A 26990-nucleotide genomic window follows, 5' to 3' on the forward strand; every position below is an offset into this window, starting at 1 on the left:
AGCTCAACTTTTCAGACGGGGGGGGGGGATTCCAACCTGAGTTATGCACGCGGTGGTTAAAAACAGTAACAGAGACATACTCCATCTTCTTTCCATTGTACACACGCATCAATAGTCAAGCTCCAACTACTCCAGGAATTTTAATCTTGATCTTCTTAGCCCCAACTTCCACAGAAACTCCAGAAATCACACCCGTGATTGGTGCCCTGCAGTCACCTCTCTCTCTCCTTGATTCTGGTGAGGCACAAGGGAGTCACCTCTCTCTCTCTCTCCTGGATTCTGGTGAGGCACAAGGGAGTCACCTCTCTCTCTCTCTCCTGGATTCTGGTGAGGCACAAGGGAGTCACCTCTCTCTCTCTCCTGGATTCTGGTAAGGCATAAGGCAGTCACCTCTCTCTCTCCTGGATTCAGGTGAGGCACAAGGCAGTCACCTCTCTCTCTCCTGGATTCTGGTGAGGCACAAGGCAGTCACCTCTCTCTCTCCTGGATTCTGGTGAGGCACAAAGCAGTCATCTCTCTCTCTCCTGGATTCTGGTGAGGCACAAAGCAGTCATCTCTCTCTCTCCTGGATTCTGGTGAGGCATAAGGCAGTCACCTCTCTCTCTCCTGGATTCTGGTGAGGCACAAGGCAGTCACCTCCCCCTCTCTCCTGGATTCAGGTGAGGCACAAGGCTGTCACCTCTCTCTCCTGGATTTAGGTGAGGCACAAGGCAGTCACCTCTCTCTCGCTCTCCTGGATTCTGGTGAGGCATAAGGCAGTCACCTCTCTCTCTCTCCTGGATTCTGGTAAGGCATAAGGCAGTCACCTCTCTCTCTCCTGGATTCAGGTGAGGCACAAGGGAGTCACCTCCCCTCTTCTGGATTCTGGTGAGGCATAAGGCAGTCACCTCTCTCTCTCTCCTGGATTCTGGTAAGGCATAAGGCAGTCACCTCTCTCTCTCCTGGATTCTGGTAAGGCATAAGGCAGTCACCTCTCTCTCCTGGATTCAGGTGAGGCACAAGGGAGTCACCTCCCCCTCTTCTGGATTCTGGTGAGGCATAAGGCAGTCACCTCTCTCTCTCCTGGATTCTGGTGAGGCACAAAGCAGTCATCTCTCTCTCCTGGATTCTGGTGAGGCATAAGGCAGTCACCTCTCTCTCTCCTGGATTCTGGTGAGGCACAAGGCAGTCACCTCCCCCTCTCTCCTGGATTCAGGTGAGGCACAAGGCAGTCACCTCCCCTCTCTCCTGGATTCTGGTGAGGCACAAAGCAGTCATCTCTCTCTCCTGGATTCTGGTGAGGCACAAAGCAGTCGTCTCCCTCTCTCTCTCCTGGATTCTGGTGAGGCATAAGGCAGTCACCTCTCTCTCTCCTGGATTCTGGTGAGGCACAAGGCAGTCGCCTCCCTCTCGCTCTCCTGGATTCAGGTGAGGCACAAGGCAGTCATCTCTCTCTCTCCTGGATTCTGGTGAGGCATAAGGCAGTCGCCTCTCTCTCGCTCTCCTGGATTCAGGTGAGGCACAAGGCAGTCGCCTCCCTCTCGCTCTCCTGGATTCAGGTGAGGCACAAGGCAGTCGCCTCCCTCTCGCTCTCCTGGATTCAGGTGAGGCACAAGGGAGTCACCTCTCTCTCTCTCCTGGATTCAGGTGAGGCACAAGGCAGTCGCCTCTCTCTCGCTCTCCTGGATTCAGGTGAGGCACAAGGGAGTCACCTCTCTCTCTCTCTCTCCTGGATTCAGGTGAGGCACAAGGCAGTCACCTCTCTCTCGCTCTCCTGGATTCAGGTGAGGCACAAGGGAGTCACCTCTCTCTCTCTCTCTCTCCTGGATTCAGGTGAGGCACAAGGGAGTCACCTCTCTCTCTCTCTCTCCTGGATTCTGGTGAGGCACAAGGCAGTCGCCTCCCTCTCGCTCTCCTGGATTCAGGTGAGGCACAAGGCAGTCGCCTCCCTCTCGCTCTCCTGGATTCAGGTGAGGCACAAGGGAGTCGCCTCCCTCTCGCTCTCCTGGATTCAGGTGAGGCACCTCGCTCTCTCCTTGATCCTGTAGCCATCACTTTCTTCACCATCTTGGCAACAGCATTTGGATCTGCCAGGTACATCAAACAGCGCTCCTACTACAAACTGAAGTAGTTTAGTCATGAGCAGTAGGCCTGCTAGACGCTGGTTTAACTGTAATGTTAGCTCTTAGTGACTGTAGCCCATCCAGTATTCTCATCACCTTCATTCTCATCTTTGCTAGCCCCGTCGGCAGGGTAGCCTAGTGGTTAGAGTGTAGAGGCGGCAGGGTAGCCTAGTGGTTAGAGCGTACAGGCGGCAGGGTAGCCTAGTGGTTAGAGCGTAGAGGCGGCAGGGTAGCCTAGTGGTTAGAGCGTAGAGGCGGCAGGGTAGCCTAGTGGTTAGAGCGTAGAGGCGGCAGGGTAGCCTAGTGGTTAGAGCGTTGGAGTAGTAACCGGAAGGTTGCAAATTCAAATCCCCAAGCTGACAAGGAACAAATCTGTTGTTCTGCCCCTGAACAGGCAGTTAGCCTAGGAACAGTGGGTTGTCTTTTAAAATAAGAATTTGTTCTTAACTGACTTGCTTAGTTAAATAAAAGGTCATATTAAATCTCAGCATCCGCCATTCTCTCTAGCGCCGAAAAAGAAAGATATTTTGTATGGATTTCTGTTTTATTTTTAATAAACGCACTGCTGCTCCCAAGTCACAGAAGTTAAATATTTGGCTGCATTTGGTCACACTTTAGAGCCCTGGTTGTAGGTGTGTTTGTGTATGTTCAGAGCTAAGGACCAAGGATGACATTCAGATGGCATAAAGACACAACTACAAAGAAAAGGACAAGTTTTATTAGAAATTTCATAAATAAAAAAAACAAACAAATATTTGTATAATTTAAAATACTGCATATGAAGTTCAATATGGCCAAAAACTGGAACAGACATGATACCAAACAGGATAGTCAGCCATTCTAACATGAAGGAGACAGAAATAATCTTTACAGCCATGCAAAACTTACTCCTGACAAAAATACATTTTCAGTTTGAGACACAGTAGAAATGCTGGAGTTGTGTTCAGTAGGCACAGCATGGAAGAACACTGAGTGAAACATAAGCCTTTACAAAACTATTTTTTTTAAAAACGTTTTTAAAAACATTTTTAAAAATGTTTTCCGTTGCGTGCCTTAATGAACATAACCCTGGTAAGTAACAGAACTGTAGTTTATTATGTAACATAATGATTAACCTTATGGCTACTGTCAAACATACACACGTCACACCATCTGCACCTCCTGGTACGTCTGCTGTTTCTGTTGGGGTGGACATCTATTTCTCTTGTACCTGGAACAGTAGGAGCAGCCAATGACACACAGATACAAACAGACACACAAACACAGGATTGGTGGGAGGAGCTATAGGAGGATGGGCTCATTGTAAATGGCTGGAACGGAATCATTGGAACGGAATCATTGGAACGGAATCATTGGAACGGAATCAAACATGTTCCATATGTTTGATAACGTTCCGTCTCAGCCATTACAATGAGCCATCCAGTAGCTCCTCCCACACAGACACATGCTCTCTCACCATCGGCAGAAGAAGTAGAAGGCTCCAGCGATGCCTATAAACAGAAGGCCCGCACATACCACCATCAGAATGACATGCTCTTCTTTCATTGGCTGAAACACCATCTCCAGGTGAGCACACCTGGGCCCGTAGTAACCCCTCTCACACCTGGAGAGAGAGGGACATGAGTCACGCAACCCCTCTCACACCTGGAGAGAGAGGGACATGAGTCACACGCGCACACACTCCATCCCATTACTGAGCACCCCCACATTACAGAGCTCTATCACACACACACACACTCCATCCCATTACTGAGCACCCCCACATTACAGAGCTCTATCACACACACACCATCCCATTACTGAGCACCCCCACATTACAGAGCTCTATCACACACACACACACATCCCACAACCCCACATTACAGAGCTCTATCACAAACTCCATCCCATTACTGAGCACCCCCACATTACAGAGCTCTATCACACACACACTCCATCCCATTACTGAGCACCCCACATTACAGAGCTCTATCACACACACACTCCATCCCATTACTGAGCACCCCCACATTACAGAGCTCTATCACACACACTCCATCCCATTACTGAGCACCCCACATTACAGAGCTCTATCACACACACACTCCATCCCATTACTGAGCACCCCCACATTACAGAGCTCTATCACACACACACTCCATCCCATTACTGAGCACCCCCACATTACAGAGCTCTATCACACACACACACACTCCATCCATCTCCATTACTGAGTACCCCCACATTACAGAGCTCTATCACACACACACTCCATCCCATTACTGAGCACCCCCACATTACAGAGCTCTATCACACACACACTCCATCCCATTACTGAGCACCCCCACATTACAGAGCTCTATCACACACACACTCCATCCCACCCCCACTGAGCTCTATCACCCCACATTACAGAGCTCTATTACACACACACTCCATCCCATTACTGAGCACCCCCACATTACAGAGCTCTATCACACACACACTCCATCCCATTACTGAGCACCCCCACATTACAGAGCTCTATCACACACACACTCCATCCCATTACTGAGCACCCCCACATTACAGAGCTCTATCACACACACACTCCATCCCATTACTGAGCACCCCCACATTACAGAGCTCTATCACACACACACTCCATCCCATTACTGAGCACCCCCACATTACAGAGCTCTATCACACACACACTCCATCCCATTACTGAGCACCCCCACATTACAGAGCTATCACACACACACCCATCCCATTACTGAGCACCCCCACATTACAGAGCTCTATCACACACACACTCCATCCCATTACTGAGCACCCCCACATTACAGAGCTCTATCACACACACACCCATCCCATTACTGAGCACCCCCACATTACAGAGCTCTATCACACACACACTCCATCCCATTACTGAGCACCCCCACATTACAGAGCTCTATCACACACACACTCCATCCCATTACTGAGCACCCCCCACATTACAGAGCTCTATCACACACACACCCATCCCATTACTGAGCACCCCCACATTACAGAGCTCTATCACACACACACTCCATCCCATTACTGAGCACCCCCACATTACAGAGCTCTATCACACACACACTCCATCCCATTACTGAGCACCCCCACATTACAGAGCTCTATCACACACACACTCCATCCCATTACTGAGCACCCCCCACATTACAGAGCTCTATCACACACACACTCCATCCCATTACTGAGCACCCCCACATTACAGAGCTCTATCACACACACACTCCATCCCATTACTGAGCACCCCCACATTACAGAGCTCTATCACACACACACACCATCCCATTACTGAGCACCCCCCACATTACAGAGCTCTATCACACACACACTCCATCCCATTACTGAGCACCCCCACATTACAGAGCTCTATCACACACACACACCATCCCATTACTGAGCACCCCCACATTACAGAGCTCTATCACACACACACACCATCCCATTACTGAGCACCCCCACATTACAGAGCTCTATCACACACACACCATCCCATTACTGAGCACCCCCACATTACAGAGCTCTATCACACACACACATCCCATTACTGAGCACCCCCACATTACAGAGCTCTATCACACACACACTCCATCCCATTACTGAGCACCCCCACATTACAGAGCTCTATCACACACACACTCCATCCCATTACTGAGCACCCCCACATTACAGGCTCTATCACACACACACACTCCATCCCATTACTGAGCACCCCCACATTACAGAGCTCTATTACTGAGCACACCCACATTACAGAGCTCTATCACACACATCCCATCCCACTGAGCACCCCCACATTACAGAGCTCTATCACACACACACTCCATCCCATTACTGAGCACCCCCACATTACAGAGCTCTATCACACACACACACCCATCCCATTACTGAGCACCCCCACATTACAGAGCTCTATCACACACACACTCCATCCCATTACTGAGCACCCCCACATTACAGAGCTCTATCACACACACACTCCATCCCATTACTGAGCACCCCCACATTACAGAGCTCTATCACACACACACACACTCCATCCCATTACTGAGTACCCCCACATTACAGAGCTCTATCACACACACACACTCCATCCCATTACTGAGCACCCCCACATTACAGAGCTCTATCACACACACACTCCATCCCATTACTGAGCACCCCCACATTACAGAGCTCTATATCACACACACACTCCATCCCATTACTGAGCACCCCCACATTACAGAGCTCTATCACACACACACACTCCATCCCATTACTGAGCACCCCCACATTACAGAGCTCTATCACACACACACACCCATCCCATTACTGAGCACCCCCACATTACAGAGCTCTATCACACACACACACACCCATCCCATTACTGAGCACCCCCACATTACAGAGCTCTATCACACACACACACTCCATCCCCCATTACTGAGCACCCCCCACATTACAGAGCTCTATCACACACACACACCCATCCCATTACTGAGCACCCCCACATTACAGAGCTCTATCACACACACACACCATCCCATTACTGAGCACCCCCACATTACAGAGCTCTATCACACACACTCCCATCCCATTACTGAGCACCCCCACATTACAGAGCTCTATCACACACACACTCCATCCCATTACTGAGCACCCCCCACATTACAGAGCTCTATCACACACACACCCATCCATTACTGAGCACCCCCACATTACAGAGCTCTATCACACACACACTCCATCCCATTACTGAGCACCCCCACATTACAGAGCTCTATCACACACACACTCCATCCCATTACTGAGCACCCCACATTACAGAGCTCTATCACACACACACGTCCCCCATTACTGAGCACCCCCACATTACAGAGCTCTATCACACACACACTCCATCCCCTATTACTGAGCACCCCCACATTACAGAGCTCTATCACACACACACTCCATCCCATTACTGAGCACCCCCACATTACAGAGCTCTATCACACACACACTCCATCCCATTACTGAGCACCCCACATTACAGAGCTCTATCACACACACACTCCATCCCATTACTGAGCACCCCCACATTACAGAGCTCTATCACACACACACTCCATCCCATTACTGAGCACCCCCACATTACAGAGCTCTATCACACACACACTCCATCCCATTACTGAGCACCCCCACATTACAGAGCTCTATCACACACACACTCCATCCCATTACTGAGCACCCCCACATTACAGAGCTCTATCACACACACACTCCATCCCATTACTGAGCACCCCCACATTACAGAGCTCTATCACACACCCCCACACCATCCCCCGTTACTGAGCACCCCCACATTACAGAGCTCTATCACACACACACCCATCCCATTACTGAGCACCCCCACATTACAGAGCTCTATCACACACACACTCCATCCCATTACTGAGCACCCCCACATTACAGAGCTCTATCACACACACACTCATCCCATTACTGAGCACCCCCACATTACAGAGCTCTATCACACACACACTCCATCCCATTACTGAGCACCCCCACATTACAGAGCTCTATCACACACACACTCCATCCCATTACTGAGCACCCCCACATTACAGAGCTCTATCACACACACACTCATCCCATTACTGAGCACCCCACATTACAGAGCTCTATCACACACACACCATCCCATTACTGAGCACCCCCACATTACAGAGCTCTATCACACACACACACCATCCCATTACTGAGCACCCCCACATTACAGAGCTCTATCACACACACACACATCCCATTACTGAGCACCCCCACATTACAGAGCTCTATCACACACACACTCCATCCCATTACTGAGCACCCCCACATTACAGAGCTCTATCACACACACACTCCATCCCATTACTGAGCACCCCCACATTACAGAGCTCTATCACACACACACACCCGTCCCCCATTACTGAGCACCCCCATTACAGAGCTCTATCACACACACACTCCATCCCATTACTGAGCACCCCCACATTACAGAGCTCTATCACACACACACACACTCCATCCCATTACTGAGCACCCCCACATTACAGAGCTCTATCACACACACACCCATCCCATTACTGAGCACCCCCACATTACAGAGCTCTATCACACACACACTCCATCCCATTACTGAGCACCCCCACATTACAGAGCTCTATCACACACACACACACTCCATCCCATTACTGAGCACCCCCACATTACAGAGCTCTATCACACACACACCATCCCATTACTGAGCACCCCCACATTACAGAGCTCTATCACACACACACCATCCCATTACTGAGCACCCCCACATTACAGAGCTCTATCACACACACACCATCCCATTACTGAGCACCCCCACATTACAGAGCTCTATCACACACACACTCCATCCCATTACTGAGCACCCCCACATTACAGAGCTCTATCACACACACACTCCATCCCATTACTGAGCACCCCACATTACAGAGCTCTATCACACACACACCCATCCCATTACTGAGCACCCCCACATTACAGAGCTCTATCACACACACACTCCGTCCCATTACTGAGCACCCCCACATTACAGAGCTCTATCACACACACACACACCCATTGCTGAGCACCCCACGTTACCTCTATCCCACACGCACTCCCCGTTACTGAGCACCCCACATTACAGAGCTCTCCGTCACACACACACACCATCCCATTACTGAGCACCCCCCACATTACAGAGCTCTATCACACACACACACACACCATCCCATTACTGAGCACCCCCACATTACAGAGCTCTATCACACACACACACACCCATCCCATTACTGAGCACCCCCACATTACAGAGCTCTATCACACACACACTCCATCCCATTACTGAGTACCCCCGTTACAGAGCTCTATCACACACACACTCCATCCCATTACTGAGCACCCCCACATTACAGAGCTCTATCACACACACACTCCATCCCATTACTGAGCACCCCCACATTACAGAGCTCTATCACACACACACCATCCCATTACTGAGCACCCCCCACATTACAGAGCTCTATCACACACACACACACTCCATCCCATTACTGAGCACCCCCACATTACAGAGCCCGTTGCTATCACACCACATTACAGAGCTCTATCACACCATCCCATTACTGAGTACCCCCACATTACAGAGCTCTATCACACACACACACACTCCATCCCATTACTGAGTACCCCCACATTACAGAGCTCTATCACACACACACACTCCATCCCATTACTGAGCACCCCCACATTACAGAGCTCTCTATCACACACACATCCGTTACTGAGCATCCCATTACTGAGCACCCACACACACCATCCCATTACTGAGCTTACAGAGCTCTATCACACACACACACACTCCATCCCATTACTGAGCACCCCCACATTACAGAGCTCTATCACACACACTCCATCCCTGAGCACCCCCATTACTGAGCACCCCCCCATTACTGAGCACATTACAGAGCTCTATCACACACACACTCCATCCCATTACTGAGTACCCCCACATTACAGAGCTCTATCACACACACACTCCATCCCATTACTGAGTACCCCCACATTACAGAGCTCTATCACACACACACTCCGTCCCATTACTGAGCACCCCACATTACAGAGCTCTATCACACACACACTCCATCCTATTACTGAGCACCCCCACATTACAGAGCTCTATCACACACACACTCCATCCCATTACTGAGCACCCCCACATTACAGAGCTCTATCACACACACACTCCATCCCATTACTGAGCACCCCACATTACAGAGCTCTATCACACACACACACACACTCCATCCCGTTACTGAGCACCCCCACATTACAGAGCTCTATCACACACACACTCCGTCCTATTACTGAGCACCCCCACATTACAGAGCTTATCCCGTTACTGAGCACCCCCACATTACAGAGCTTATCAGAGCTCTATGACACACCACGTTACCTCTCATCCCTCCATCCCATTACTGAGCACCCCCCATTACAGAGCTCTATCACACACACACTCCATCCCATTACTGAGTACCCCCACATTACAGAGCTCTATCACACACACACCCATCCCATTACTGAGCACCCCCACATTACAGAGCTCTATCACACACACACACCCATCCCATTACTGAGTACCCCCACATTACAGAGCTCTATCACACACACTCCATCCCATTACTGAGTACCCCCACATTACAGAGCTCTATCACACACACACACTCCATCCCATTACTGAGCACCCCCACATTACAGAGCTCTATCACACACACACAGAGTCTCCATCCCATTACTGAGCACCCCCACATTACAGAGCTCTATCACACACACACTCCATCCCATTACTGAGCACCCCCACATTACAGAGCTCTATCACACACACACACACTCCATCCCATTACTGAGCACCCCACATTACAGAGCTCTATCACACACACACTCCATCCCATTACTGAGCACCCCCACATTACAGAGCTCTATCACACACACACTCCATCCCCATTACTGAGCACCCCCACATTACAGAGCTCTATCACACACACACTCCATCCCATTACTGAGCACCCCCACATTACAGAGCTCTATCACACACACACCCATCCCCCCCATTACTGAGCACCCCCATCACATTACTGAGCTTACAGAGCTCTATCACACACACACTCCATCCCATTACTGAGCACCCCCACATTACAGAGCTCTATCACACACACACTCCATCCCATTACTGAGCACCCCCACATTACAGAGCTCTATCACACACACACTCCATCCCATTACTGAGCACCCCACATTACAGAGCTCTATCACACACACACTCCATCCCATTACTGAGCACCCCCACATTACAGAGCTCTATCACACACAGCCTATTACTGAGTACCCCCACATTACAGAGCTCTATCACACACACACCCATCCCATTACTGAGCACCCCACATTACAGAGCTCTATCACACACACACCATCCCATTACTGAGCACCCCACATCCATCCCATTACTGAGCACCCCCCCCACATTACAGAGCTCTATCACACACACACCCATCCCATTACTGAGCACCCCCCACATTACAGAGCTCTATCACACACACACACCCATCCCATTACTGAGCACCCCCACATTACAGAGCTCTATCACACACACACTCCATCCCATTACTGAGCACCCCCACATTACAGAGCTCTATCACACACACACACATCTCCATCCCATTACTGAGCACCCCCCACATTACAGAGCTCTATCACACACACACTCCATCCCATTACTGAGCACCCCCACATTACAGAGCTCTATCACACACACACCATCCCATTACTGAGCACCCCCACATTACAGAGCTCTATCACACACACACTCCATCCCATTACTGAGCACCCCCACATTACAGAGCTCTATCACACACACACTCCATCCCATTACTGAGCACCCCCACATTACAGAGCTCTATCACACACACCACCATCCCATTACTGAGCACCCCCCCCACATTACAGAGCTCTATCACACACACACTCCATCCCATTACTGAGCACCCCCACATTACAGAGCTCTATCACACACATTACACTCTATCACACACACACACCCATCCCATTACTGAGCACCCCCCACATTACAGAGCTCTATCACACACACACTCCATCCCATTACTGAGCACCCCCACATTACAGAGCTCTATCACACACACACTCCATCCCATTACTGAGTACCCCCACATTACAGAGCTCTATCACACACACACTCCCATTACTGAGCACCCCCACATTACAGAGCTCTATCACACACACACACACTGAGCACCCCCACATTACAGAGCTCCATCCCATTACTGAGCACCCCCACATTACAGAGCTCTATCACACACACTCCCATCCCATTACTGAGCACCCCCACATTACAGAGCTCTATCACACACACACACACACTCCATCCCATTACTGAGCACCCCCACATTACAGAGCTCTATCACACACACACCATCCCCTATTACTGAGCACCCCCACATTACAGAGCTCTATCACACACATCCCATTACCATCCCATTACTGAGCACCCCCACACATTACAGAGCTCTATCACACACACACCCATCCCATTACTGAGCACCCCCACATTACAGAGCTCTATCACACACACACACACCGTCCATCCCCCCATTACTGAGCACCCCCACATTACAGAGCTCTATCACACACACACTCATCCCCGTTACTGAGCACCCCCACATTACAGAGCTCTATCATCACACACACACCATCCCATTACTGAGCACCCCCACATTACAGAGCTCTATCACACACACACACACCATCCCATTACTGAGCACCCCCACATTACAGAGCTCTATCACACACACACTCCATCCCATTACTGAGCACCCCACATTACAGAGCTCTATCACACACACACCATCCCATTACTGAGCACCCCACATTACAGAGCTCTATCACACACACACACACTCCATCCCATTACTGAGCACCCCCACATTACAGAGCTCTATCACACACACACTCCATCCCATTACTGAGTACCCCACATTACAGAGCTCTATCACACACACACACCATCCCATTACTGAGCACCCCCACATTACAGAGCTCTATCACACACACCCCACATTACAGAGCTCTATCACACACACCATCCCATTACTGAGTACCCCCACATTACAGAGCTCTATCACACACACACTCCATCCCATTACTGAGCACCCCCACATTACAGAGCTCTATCACACACACACACTCCATCCCATTACTGAGCACCCCACATTACAGAGCTCTATCACACACACACTCCATCCCATTACTGAGCACCCCCACATTACAGAGCTCTATCACACACACTCCATCCCATTACTGAGCACCCCCCACATTACAGAGCTCTATCACACACACACTCCATCCCATTACTGAGCACCCCCACATTACAGAGCTCTATCACACACACACACACTCCATCCCATTACTGAGCACCCCCACATTACAGAGCTCTATCACACACACACCTCCATCCCATTACTGAGTACCCCCATTACAGAGCTCTATCACACACACATTCCCATTACTGAGCACCCCACTTATCTATCACACACACACCCATCCCATTACTGAGCACCCCCACATTACAGAGCTCTATCACACACACACCCATCCCATTACTGAGCACCCCCACATTACAGAGCTCTATCACACACACACACACTCATCCCATTACTGAGTACCCCCACATTACAGAGCTCTATCACACACATTACAGAGCTCTATCCACATTACTGAGCACCCCCACATTACAGAGCTCTATCACACACACACTCCATCCCATTACTGAGCACCCCCACATTACAGAGCTCTATCACACACACACCCATCCCATTACTGAGTACCCCCACATTACAGAGCTCTATCACACACACACACTCCATCCCATTACTGAGCACCCCCACATTACAGAGCTCTATCACACACACACTCCATCCCATTACTGAGCACCCCCACATTACAGAGCTCTATCACACACACACCCATCCCATTACTGAGCACCCCCACATTACAGAGCTCTATCACACACACACTCCATCCCATTACTGAGCACCCCCACATTACAGAGCTCTATCACACACACACCATCCCATTACTGAGTACCCCCACATTACAGAGCTCTATCACACACACACACACTCCATCCCATTACTGAGTACCCCCACATTACAGAGCTCTATCACACACACACTCCATCCCATTACTGAGCACCCCCACATTACAGAGCTCTATCACACACACACTCCATCCCATTACTGAGCACCCCCACATTACAGAGCTCTATCACACACACACTCCATCCCATTACTGAGCACCCCCACATTACAGAGCTCTATCACACACACACATCCCATTACTCCATCCCATTACTGAGTACCCCATCCCATTACTGAGCACCCCCCACATTACAGAGCTCTATCACACCCCACATTACAGAGCTCTATCACACACACACTCCATCCCATTACTGAGTACCCCCCACATTACAGAGCTCTATCACACACACACTCCATCCCATTACTGAGCACCCCCACATTACAGAGCTCTATCACACACACACTCCATCCCATTACTGAGCACCCCCACATTACAGAGCTCTATCACACACACACCATCCCATTACTGAGCACCCCCACATTACAGAGCTCTATCACACACACACACACTCCATCCCATTACTGAGTACCCCACATTACAGAGCTCTATCACACACACACTCCATCCCATTACTGAGCACCCCCACATTACAGAGCTCTATCACACACACACTCCATCCCATTACTGAGCACCCCCACATTACAGAGCTCTATCACACACACACTCCATCCCATTACTGAGTACCCCCACATTACAGAGCTCTATCACACACACACACACCATCCCATTACTGAGTACCCCCACATTACAGAGCTCTATCACACACACACTCCATCCCATTACTGAGCACCCCCACATTACAGAGCTCTATCACACACACACCATCCATCCCCCCATTACTGAGCACCCCCATCCCATTACAGAGCCCCACATCTACACACACTCTCCCATCACACACACTCCTCCATCCCATTACTGAGTACCCCCACATTACAGAGCTCTATCACACACACACTCCATCCCATTACTGAGCACCCCCACATTACAGAGCTCTATCACACACACACCCATCCCATTACTGAGCACCCCCACATTACAGAGCTCTATCACACACACACCATCCATCCCATTACTGAGCACCCCCACCCATTACTGAGCTCTATTACAGAGCTCTATCACACACACTCCATCCCATTACTGAGTACCCCCACATTACAGAGCTCTATCACACACACACTCCATCCCATTACTGAGCACCCCCACATTACAGAGCTCTATCACACACACACTCCATCCCATTACTGAGCACCCCCACATTACAGAGCTCTATCACACACACACCCATCCCATTACTGAGCACCCCCACATTACAGAGCTCTATCACACACACACACTCCATCCCATTACTGAGTACCCCCACATTACAGAGCTCTATCACACACACACTCCATCCCATTACTGAGCACCCCCACATTACAGAGCTCTATCACACACACACTCCATCCCATTACTGAGCACCCCCACATTACAGAGCTCTATCACACACACACCCATCCCATTACTGAGTACCCCCACATTACAGAGCTCTATCACACACACACACACTCCATCCCATTACTGAGTACCCCCACATTACAGAGCTCTATCACACACACACTCCATCCCATTACTGAGCACCCCCACATTACAGAGCTCTATCACACACACACTCCATCCCATTACTGAGCACCCCCACATTACAGAGCTCTATCACACACACACTCCATCCCATTACTGAGCACCCCCACATTACAGAGCTCTATCACACACACACTCCATCCCATTACTGAGCACCCCCACATTACAGAGCTCTATCACACACACACTCCATCCCATTACTGAGCACCCCCACATTACAGAGCTCTATCACACACACACTCCATCCCATTACTGAGCACCCCCACATTACAGAGCTCTATCACACACACACTCCATCCCATTACTGAGCACCCCACATTACAGAGCTCTATCACACACACACACTCCATCCCATTACTGAGCACCCCCACACACTACCACATTACAGAGCTCTATCACACACACACTCCATCCCATTACTGAGCACCCCCACATTACAGAGCTCTATCACACACACACTCCATCCCATTACTGAGCACCCCCACATTACAGAGCTCTATCACACACACACACCATCCCATTACTGAGCCCCCCATTACTGAGCATCCCCCCCATTACTGAGCACCCATTACAGAGCTCTATCACACACACACTCCATCCCATTACTGAGCACCCCCACATTACAGAGCTCTATCACACACACACTCCATCCCATTACTGAGCACCCCCACATTACAGAGCTCTATCACACACACACTCCATCCCATTACTGAGCACCCCCACATTACAGAGCTCTATCACACACACACACTCCATCCCATTACTGAGCACCCCCACATTACAGAGCTCTATCACACACACACTCCATCCCATTACTGAGCACCCCCACATTACAGAGCTCTATCACACACACACTCCATCCCATTACTGAGCACCCCCACATTACAGAGCTCTATCACACACACACTCCATCCCATTACTGAGTACCCCCACATTACAGAGCTCTATCACACACACACTCCATCCCATTACTGAGTACCCCCACATTACAGAGCTCTATCACACACACACTCCATCCCATTACTGAGCACCCCCACATTACAGAGCTCTATCACACACACACCATCCCATTACTGAGCACCCCCACATTACAGAGCTCTATCACACACACACACACACCGTCCCATTACTGAGCACCCCCACATTACAGAGCTCTATCACACACACCTCCATCCCATTACTGAGCACCCCCACATTACAGAGCTCTATCACACACACACACTCCATCCCATTACTGAGCACCCCCACATTACAGAGCTCTATCACACTGAGCACACACAGAGCTCTATCACACACACACACCATCCCATTACTGAGCACCCCCACATTACAGAGCTCTATCACACACACACTCCATCCCATTACTGAGCACCCCCACATTACAGAGCTCTATCACACACACACCCATCCCATTACTGAGCACCCCCACATTACAGAGCTCTATCACACACACACCCCCGTCCCATTACTGAGCACCCCCACATTACAGAGCTCTATCACACACACCTCCATCCCATTACTGAGCACCCCCCACATTACAGAGCTCTATCACACACACACACACTCCATCCCATTACTGAGCACCCCCACATTACAGAGCTCTATCACACACACACACTCCATCCCATTACTGAGCACCCCACATTACAGAGCTCTATCACACACACACACACCATCCCATTACTGAGTACCCCCACATTACAGAGCTCTATCACACACACACACACTCCATCCCATTACTGAGCACCCCCACATTACAGAGCTCTATCACACACACACCCATCCCATTACTGAGCACCCCCACATTACAGAGCTCTATCACACACACACCATCCCATTACTGAGTACCCCCACATTACAGAGCTCTATCACACACACACATTACAGAGCTCCATCCCATTACTGAGCACCCCCACATTACAGAGCTCTATCACACACACACCATCCCATTACTGAGCCCCCACATTACTGACACACCCCCATTACTGAGCACCCCACATTACAGAGCTCTATCACACACACACTCCATCCCATTACTGAGCACCCCACATTACAGAGCTCTATCACACACACACACACTCCATCCCATTACTGAGTACCCCCACATTACAGAGCTCTATCACACAGCTCTATCACACCATCCATCCCATTACTGAGCACCCCCACATTACAGAGCTCTATCACACACACACCCATCCCATTACTGAGCACCCCCACATTACAGAGCTCTATCACACACACACTCCATCCCATTACTGAGCACCCCCACATTACAGAGCTCTATCACACACACACTCCATCCCATTACTGAGCACCCCCACATTACAGAGCTCTATCACACACACACCCATCCCATTACTGAGTACCCCCACATTACAGAGCTCTATCACACACACACCCATCCCATTACTGAGCACCCCCACATTACAGAGCTCTATCACACACACACTCCATCCCATTACTGAGTACCCCCACATTACAGAGCTCTATCACACACACACTCCATCCCATTACTGAGCACCCCCACATTACAGAGCTCTATCACACACACACTCCATCCCATTACTGAGTACCCCCACATTACAGAGCTCTATCACACACACACACCATCCCATTACTGAGTACCCCCACATTACAGAGCTCTATCACACACACACACTCCATCCCATTACTGAGCACCCCCACATTACAGAGCTCTATCACACACACACTCCATCCCATTACTGAGCACCCCCACATTACAGAGCTCTATCACACACACACTCCATCCCATTACTGAGCACCCCCACATTACAGAGCTCTATCACACACACACTCCATCCCATTACTGAGCACCCCCACATTACAGAGCTCTATCACACACACACTCCATCCCATTACTGAGCACCCCCACATTACAGAGCTCTATCACACACACACTCCATCCCATTACTGAGCACCCCCACATTACAGAGCTCTATCACACACACACTCCATCCCATTACTGAGCACCCCCACATTACAGAGCTCTATCACACACACACACTCCATCCCATTACTGAGCACCCCCACATTACAGAGCTCTATCACACACACACACACTCCATCCCATTACTGAGCACCCCCACATTACAGAGCTCTATCACACACACACTCCATCCCATTACTGAGTACCCCCACATTACAGAGCTCTATCACACACACACCCATCCCATTACTGAGCACCCCCACATTACAGAGCTCTATCACACACACTCCATCCCATTACTGAGCACCCCCACATTACAGAGCTCTATCACACACACACTCCATCCCATTACTGAGCACCCCCACATTACAGAGCTCTATCACACACACACTCCATCCCATTACTGAGTACCCCCACATTACAGAGCTCTATCACACACACACTCCATCCCATTACTGAGTACCCCACATTACAGAGCTCTATCACACACACACACACTCCATCCCATTACTGAGCACCCCCTATCACATTACAGAGCTCTATCACACACACACACCATCCCATTACTGAGTACCCCCCCACATTACAGAGCTCTATCACACACACACACCATCCCCCATTACTGAGTACCCCCACATTACAGAGCTCTATCACACACACACTCCATCCCATTACTGAGCACCCCCACATTACAGAGCTCTATCACACACACACTCCATCCCATTACTGAGCACCCCCACATTACAGAGCTCTATCACACACACACTCCATCCCATTACTGAGCACCCCCACATTACAGAGCTCTATCACACACACACTCCATCCCATTACTGAGCACCCCACATTACAGAGCTCTATCACACACACACTCCATCCCATTACTGAGTACCCCCACATTACAGAGCTCTATCACACACACACTCCATCCCATTACTGAGCACCCCCACATTACAGAGCTCTATCACACACACACTCCATCCCATTACTGAGTACCCCCACATTACAGAGCTCTATCACACACACACTCCATCCCATTACTGAGCCCCCACCCCACACACACCCCCCCACATTACAGAGCTCTATCACACACACACTCCATCCCATTACTGAGTACCCCCACATTACAGAGCTCTATCACACACACACTCCATCCCATTACTGAGCACCCCCACATTACAGAGCTCTATCACACACACACTCCATCCCATTACTGAGTACCCCCACATTACAGAGCTCTATCACACACACACTCCATCCCATTACTGAGCACCCCCACATTACAGAGCTCTATCACACACACACTCCATCCCATTACTGAGCACCCCCACATTACAGAGCTCTATCACACACACACTCCATCCCATTACTGAGCACCCCCACATTACAGAGCTCTATCACACACACACTCCATCCCATTACTGAGCACCCCCACATTACAGAGCTCTATCACACACACACTCCATCCCATTACTGAGTACCCCCACATTACAGAGCTCTATCACACACACACACTCCATCCCATTACTGAGTACCCCCACATTACAGAGCTCTATCACACACACACTCCCATACTGAGCCCCCCACATTACAGAGCTCTATCACACACACTCCATCCCATTACTGAGTACCCCCACATTACAGAGCTCTATCACACACACACTCCATCCCATTACTGAGCACCCCCACATTACAGAGCTCTATCACACACACTCCATCCCATTACTGAGCACCCCCACATTACAGAGCTCTATCACACACACACTCCATCCCATTACTGAGCACCCCCATCATTACAGAGCTCTATCACACACACACTCCATCCCATTACTGAGCACCCCCACATTACAGAGCTCTATCACACACACTCCATCCCATTACTGAGCACCCCCACATTACAGAGCTCTATCACACACACTCCATCCCATTACTGAGCACCCCCACATTACAGAGCTCTATCACACACACACACACACACTCCATCCCATTACTGAGCACCCCCACATTACAGAGCTCTATCACACACACACACACTCCATCCCATTACTGAGCACCCCCACATTACAGAGCTCTATCACACACACACCATCCCATTACAGAGCTCTATCACACACACACCAGGTAAACTACACCTTTATGTGTATGTGACAATAAATCATATAATATTTGTTCGCTCTTACTTGCAGTGGTGTTCGTTGAGATCCAGCAGTAAGAGACATTCTCCGTTGAGACAGTAGCTCTCCAGATTGGAGTCACATTTGCGGATCATCACCTTCTCCATGTGAGGACGGGACTGCTCCTGGTCTGGATAAAAACACCAATAACCAACCAAATATTTAGATAGTATAGAGTTTTAAAAAATATGTCAGGTCAGTAGTAGCAGTCAAGGAAGAGGGTCTACCTGCTGTTGTTCCTGCCTCACAGTGGGAGCAGGGGGGGCTGGTTGGGGCTGGCTGTGTGGAGGAGAGGACATCTGTAGAATGTACATCAGGCCAGACTAATAACAGACCTGTGTGTCAGAGACAGAACAAACAAAATACCCTTTTAGCAAAGCAGTTGTACCCTCAGTCCTTCACATCACCCCACGGGCCATGGCAGTTGTACCCTCAGTCCTTCACATCACCCCACGGGCCATGGCAGTTGTACCCTCCACACCACCCCACGGGCCATGGCAGTTGCACCCTCCGTCCTTCACACCACCCCACGGGCCATGGCAGTTGTACCCTCCACACCACAGACCATGGCAATTGTACCCTCCGGTCTTCACACCACCCCACGGGCCATGGCAGTTGTACCCTCCACACCACAGACCATGGCAATTGTACCCTCCGGTCTTCACACCACCCCACGGGCCATGGCAGTTGCACCCTCAGTCCTTCACACCACCCCACGGGCCATGGCAGTTGTCTGATCTCTACTTAATGTCATCCTGAAACTCTTAACGGATTGAGTTGAATTAATGTTTTATTTTACCAGGCCGGCCAATTAAATAACTTTTACTGTTTACAATGATGTCCTGACAATGACCGTTACTGTGCCCAGCCTGTCATTCTATCCACATGATAGAGGAGAGGAGTTGATTTTGTGAAGGAGCCTGGCACAGACAGGTCAGCATGCCAAGCTCCATGCCAAGCAGATGGGGTATTGGGTTGTCAAAAAAGGCCCCGGTGTTAACATGGATGCCAGTCTATTTCTGCCCTCTTGCCAACTCCTGATGAAATTGTCACGTTTAGCATGACAAGAGATCTAAACAGACTGGTACAGTGGCTACCCCGACACGGCTCCGTTTGTCAACGCCACATTCCTGAGACATGACTTAATGACGCAAGGTTAAGGCACCAAATATGCAGGTTAGCATTCATTGGGATGACTCGTGTACTGAAGGTATCTCTGTAGATTGGTCACTAGCTGGCACTGCCACAAAGTCACAATATCTGATTTTAAAATATAACCTTAACCACATTGCCAACCCGAATGCCTAACATTTCTGATTTCATTCCTTTTTAAACGACATGGAAGGGCATCCAAGCAAAAACGCACCTTGACTGGAAACGGATCATTTGACAAAAATGGGTAAGACATGTTAATTGTGTATATACACTCCTGTAATAAAAATGATTAACATCAGAATCCGTTGAACTCGTCATCTTTCTTCTCAAATCAAGGAGGACATAAAACAATAGAGTTAAGATAGATTTGGGAGACATGACACGTAGTTCATCAACTACACTGAAAAAAAAAATGAAAAAAAGCAACATGAAAAGTGTTGGTTTCATCTTTCATGAGCTGAAATAAAAGATCCCAGAAATGTTCTGTATGCACAAAGTGTATTTCTATCAAATTTTGTGGACAAATTTGTTTAAATCCCTGTTAGTAAGCATCCACCCACCTAACAGGTGTGGTATAATCAAGAAGCCGATTAAACTGCATGATCATTACACAGGTGAACCTTGTGCTAGGGACAATAAAAGGCCACTAAAATGTGTAGTTTTGTCACACAACGCCAGAGATGTCTCAAGTTTTGAGGAAGCGTGCAATTGACTGCAGGAATGTACAGAGGAGATGTTGCCAGAGAATTTAATGTTCATTTCTGAACCCTACAGGACGGTAGATCCCCAGGAAGAGGGTTGGACTGAACCTACAGGACGGTAGATCCCCAGGAAGAGGGTTGGACTGAAAACCTACAGGACGGTAGATCCCCAGGAAGAGGGTTGGACTGAAAACCTACAGGACGGTAGATCCCCAGGAGGAGGGTTGGACTGAACCTACAGGACGGTAGATCCCCAGGAAGAGGGTTGGACTGAAAACCTACAGGACGGTAGATCCCCAGGAAGAGGGTTGGACTGAAAACCTACAGGACGGTAGATCCCCAGGAGGAGGGTTGGACTGAACCTACAGGACGGTAGATCCCCAGGAAGAGGGTTGGACTGAAAACCTACAGGACGGTAGATCCCCAGGAAGAGGGTTGGACTGAACCCCTACAGGACGGTAGATCCCCAGGAAGAGGGTTGGACTGAACCCCTACAGGACGGTAGATCCCCAGGAGGAGGGTTAGACTGAACCCCTACAGGACCATCATGCAAAAACCATCAAGCACTATGATGAAACTGGCTCTCATGAGGAGCGCCACAGGAAAGGAAGAGCCAGTTACCTCTGTTGCAGAGGATAAGTTCATTAGAGTTACCAGCCTCAGAAATTGCAGCCAAAATAAATGCTTCAGAGTTCAAGTAACAGACACAGCTCAACATCAACTGTTCAGAGGAGACTGCGTGAATCAGGCCTTCATGGTAGAATTGCTGCAAAGAAACCACTACTAAAGGACACCAATAAGAAGAAGAGACTTGCTTGGGTCAAGAAACACGAGCAATGGACATTAGACCGGGAAAATCTGTCCTTTGTTCTGAAGAGTCCAAATTTGAGATTTTTGGTTCCAACCGCCGTGTCTTTGTGAGACGCAGAGTAGGTGAACAGATGATCTGCATATGTGTGGTTCCCACCGTGAAGCATGGAGGAGGAGGTGTGATGGTGCTTTTCTGGTGACACTGTCTGTGATTTATTTAGAATTCAAGGCACACTTAACCAGCATGGCTACCACAGCATTCTGCAGTGATACACCATCCCATCTGGTTTGCGCTTAGTGGGACTATCATTGGTTTTTCAGCAGGACAATGACCCAACACACCTCCAGGCTGTGTAAGGGCTATTTGACCAAGAAGGAGAGTGCTGGAGTGCTGCATCAGATGACTTGGCCTCCACAATGACCCGACCTCAACCCAATTGAGATGGTTTGGGATGAGTTGGACCACAGAGTGAAGGAAAAGCAGCCAACAAGTGCTCAGCATATGTGGGAACTCCTTCAAGACTGTTGGAAAAGCATTCCAGGTTAAGCTGGTTGAGAGAATGCAAAGTTATCATCAAGGCAAAGGGTGGCTACTTTGAAGAATCTAAAATATATTTTGATTTGTTTAACCGTTTACTACATGATTCCATAGTGTTGATGTCTTCACTATTATTCTACAATGTAGAAATTAGCAAAAGAAAGAAAAACCCTTGAATGAGTCGGTTTGTCCAAACTTTTGACAGGTACTTGTAGACAATTTTGACTTTGCAGCTGGCCCATCTAGTGGAAAAATGCTCAGTTCTGCCTCCAGGGCTAAATTCATGACTCTAAAACGTCAGCCTGCAACAAGAATAGAATATGCCTTTGTCAGACAGCCAGAAAGTATTGTAACCAGGTAACAAAATACAGTACCATAGTAGCTTAAACAATAGACAGGTAAATATTCCCTCTACTCTCCCTGTAACCATGGCAGCCAACATATTTTTTTTTCTCCAAACAGCTGAGTTGATGAGGCCAATAAAAACAGAGGCATTATGATAATACCCACTTGTACATACCCACACAATGGTTGAATCAACGTTGTTTCCACGTCATTTAAAAGATGAAAATACGGTTGAACCAACGTGGAATAGACATTGATTTGACGTAGGAGCCCCGTGGGTAGGTTTGTTATGAGCAGAGAACACCGGAATAAATATATATATTTTTTTAAATCACCGAATTATTGCAATGTTTGTTTACGTGTAAATTAATCCCATTACGGGTGGGTTGCAAACTGGTGATTTGACAAGAAAATGTAATTACATTTACTCATTCATTCATTCAAATGTATAATGTCAGGTAGAAAAAGCCATCAGAAGTCACATTGGGTAAAATGGAATAGTGTGGATGCACAAGCCTTCTTGTATGTATCATTTATGCAGCCAGTCCCTCCCCATATTTCCATTTGAGACAGGAATGTCTCAGAGAAGCCCTAGGTATGAGGAAGCACAATCACTCCTACAGTACACCATGCTCTGAGACGTGATGTATGTAGTCCCCTATGGCGTACATCACTGCATTCTTACAGGATTAGGCTATTTAGACTTTTCACACCTTAAAATGGACGATGTCAATTGACGCTGTGAATATTTCTCTATCTATCCTTTTCTAAAAACAAGTCAGTACAAAAAAAAAGTGCGTAGCCAGTGAACATGTAATCACATAGGCTGAAGCGATTTGTTTTCTGACGCGCGTAATGGCTCAAGTTTGCGCCTCTCTAAATGACATTGTACTTTTACACAGTTGCTTTATACTTGTCCATTTATCTGAGACTAAATGTAACTTTTAAAAAATGTAACTGATGCCATTAACTCACCGAGAAATGAGAGCAGGATGGACGATTGTGGGTTCCTCATTGCTCTTTAGCGGTCGGAGATGGAGAGAGACCGCAGCAGAGAGGATGGGCCGCTTTTAAGTAGGTCATGCAGGAAACCCTATCTGCGGGTAGACAGGTATGCACCTATCGCGGTGGACTACAGGCATTTCCGACCTGTCAAATAGATGTATTACCACGAAGCTTGTCTCGTATTGGCCTACGGGCTCAAAAACCAGACTAACAACCACATTAGGCCTCTGCTGTTCCAGATGAAAAGACACTGTAAACAATCAGGTTTGGTTTAATACAGGGCGTGGACAGCCATCATGGACAACCTGCTTTGCTTTTATTCATAAACCCTTTACAAAAGGTTTTATTGGCCTAGACCTCCAGCATCATGTGCGGCAAAGAGGGCACTAAAATCAAACGCTCTTAATACCAAACCTGTAATTCAAAAGGTCCTTTTAATTTTACAAAGAACTGTCAAATCTGGATTATTGTGTTATGTTTGATTACAAGGTTTGGTCTGGGAAGCAGGTGTTAGGATAGAAGATGTAGAATCTTTATTGTCCATTTGGTGAGATCATAGACTTAATAAATCCACCTAAAGTCGACTGTCATTTTGAATGTTGAATAGCTCCCTGTGCGTTTATGCTATGAGATTAACCCTTTATTGTACTGGCTGCCGTTCAATCCCCTCTATCAGCCGTTATAACGTTTGCACCTTTTCCATAACATGGGGCTTGTGAAAGCAGCCTTTTTCTACACATAAGAGGATCCGGACAAGAAATCGTCTGTAAAACCGTGTGAGCTACAAACGAATATTTCACCAATATCGAAAGGGGAGACTCACGAGCGCGACAGTCGGTTGTTTGGCTCTATGACATCCATACGATTTATGGCAGTCGTCTGAACGCTTTGTAGCAGAAATCCTGATTAAGAAAAGGTCTTTTCACAAAATCGACTGTCCAGATCAAACCATGGGAGCTACAGACTAATATGTCACCCATAACAAAAGGGGATACGAACATGACGGTGTTCGTTGATCTGCTCTACACGGCAAACAAGCTTTCAGGGGAGTCATCTGAATGTAACCCAGGACCCGGATGTACAAATTGCAAAAAGTGAATAGGGGGTAAAATGAGCCAAAAATAACGTGACAAAAAATGGGTATTTCCCCCCTGAGTTTTCTTATATCTCTCAGATGAGGGACAGACACTTCAAAATCTTGTTCCTTATAATAATTTTTTTTGACTTGTCTGTTTTGCCTTTTCTGGATGAGTTATTCAATGTGTTTCTATGGGCTATAGCAGTAAAGGCCAAATTAAATTTTCGCCCCCCCCCCCCAAAAAAAAGTATATATTTCTTTATACCCATAGGGTGACTAAAATTCTAAATGCTAAATCATAATGACCATATTAAAACAATTCCATATGTTAGCTTAGTAGTTATTGTTATCTAAGGGCTTAGACAGGGGTTTTATAGTATTTTAATTGAAATCTCTATAGCCTACTGTTTAACATCCAACTGCCCCCAAAGCCTTTGATTTTGCATGAGTCCCAAATGGCAGTGTGTGTGTGTGTGTGTGTGTGTGTGTGTGTGTGTGTGTGTGTGTGTGTGTATATATATATATATATATATATATATATATATATATATATATTTATTTATTTTTTAAATATTTTTGTATATATTACATATATATTTTTATGACGTCTTAATCTGGTCGCAAACTAAGTGAGAAATGAAGGGTACATATTGGAGGGTACACAGTTCATGAATTAGGCTAGCTTACAATGTCACACACACACACACACATACACTCTCTCCCCTCTCCTCTCTCTCTCTCTCTCTCTTTCTCTGTCTTCTCTCTTCTCTCTCTCT

General features: G+C 48.3%; 1 protein-coding gene across 1 annotated transcript; it reads right to left on the reverse strand.

Moving 5' to 3' along the window:
- Nucleotides 1–2798: 2798 nt before the first annotated feature.
- LOC112240792 (proepiregulin) lies at nucleotides 2799–26189 on the reverse strand. Its single transcript, XM_024409031.2, is given in 6 exon segments — nucleotides 2799–3312; nucleotides 3559–3705; nucleotides 20589–20712; nucleotides 20810–20917; nucleotides 25107–25151; nucleotides 25154–26189. Coding segments are annotated over 6 exon segments (552 nt in total). The 5' UTR covers nucleotides 25215–26189; the 3' UTR covers nucleotides 2799–3245.
- Nucleotides 26190–26990: the final 801 nt, after the last annotated feature.

Source organism: Oncorhynchus tshawytscha, linkage group LG04, assembly GCF_018296145.1.
Source record: "Oncorhynchus tshawytscha isolate Ot180627B linkage group LG04, Otsh_v2.0, whole genome shotgun sequence".
NCBI classification, from domain to species: Eukaryota; Metazoa; Chordata; class Actinopteri; order Salmoniformes; family Salmonidae; genus Oncorhynchus; species Oncorhynchus tshawytscha.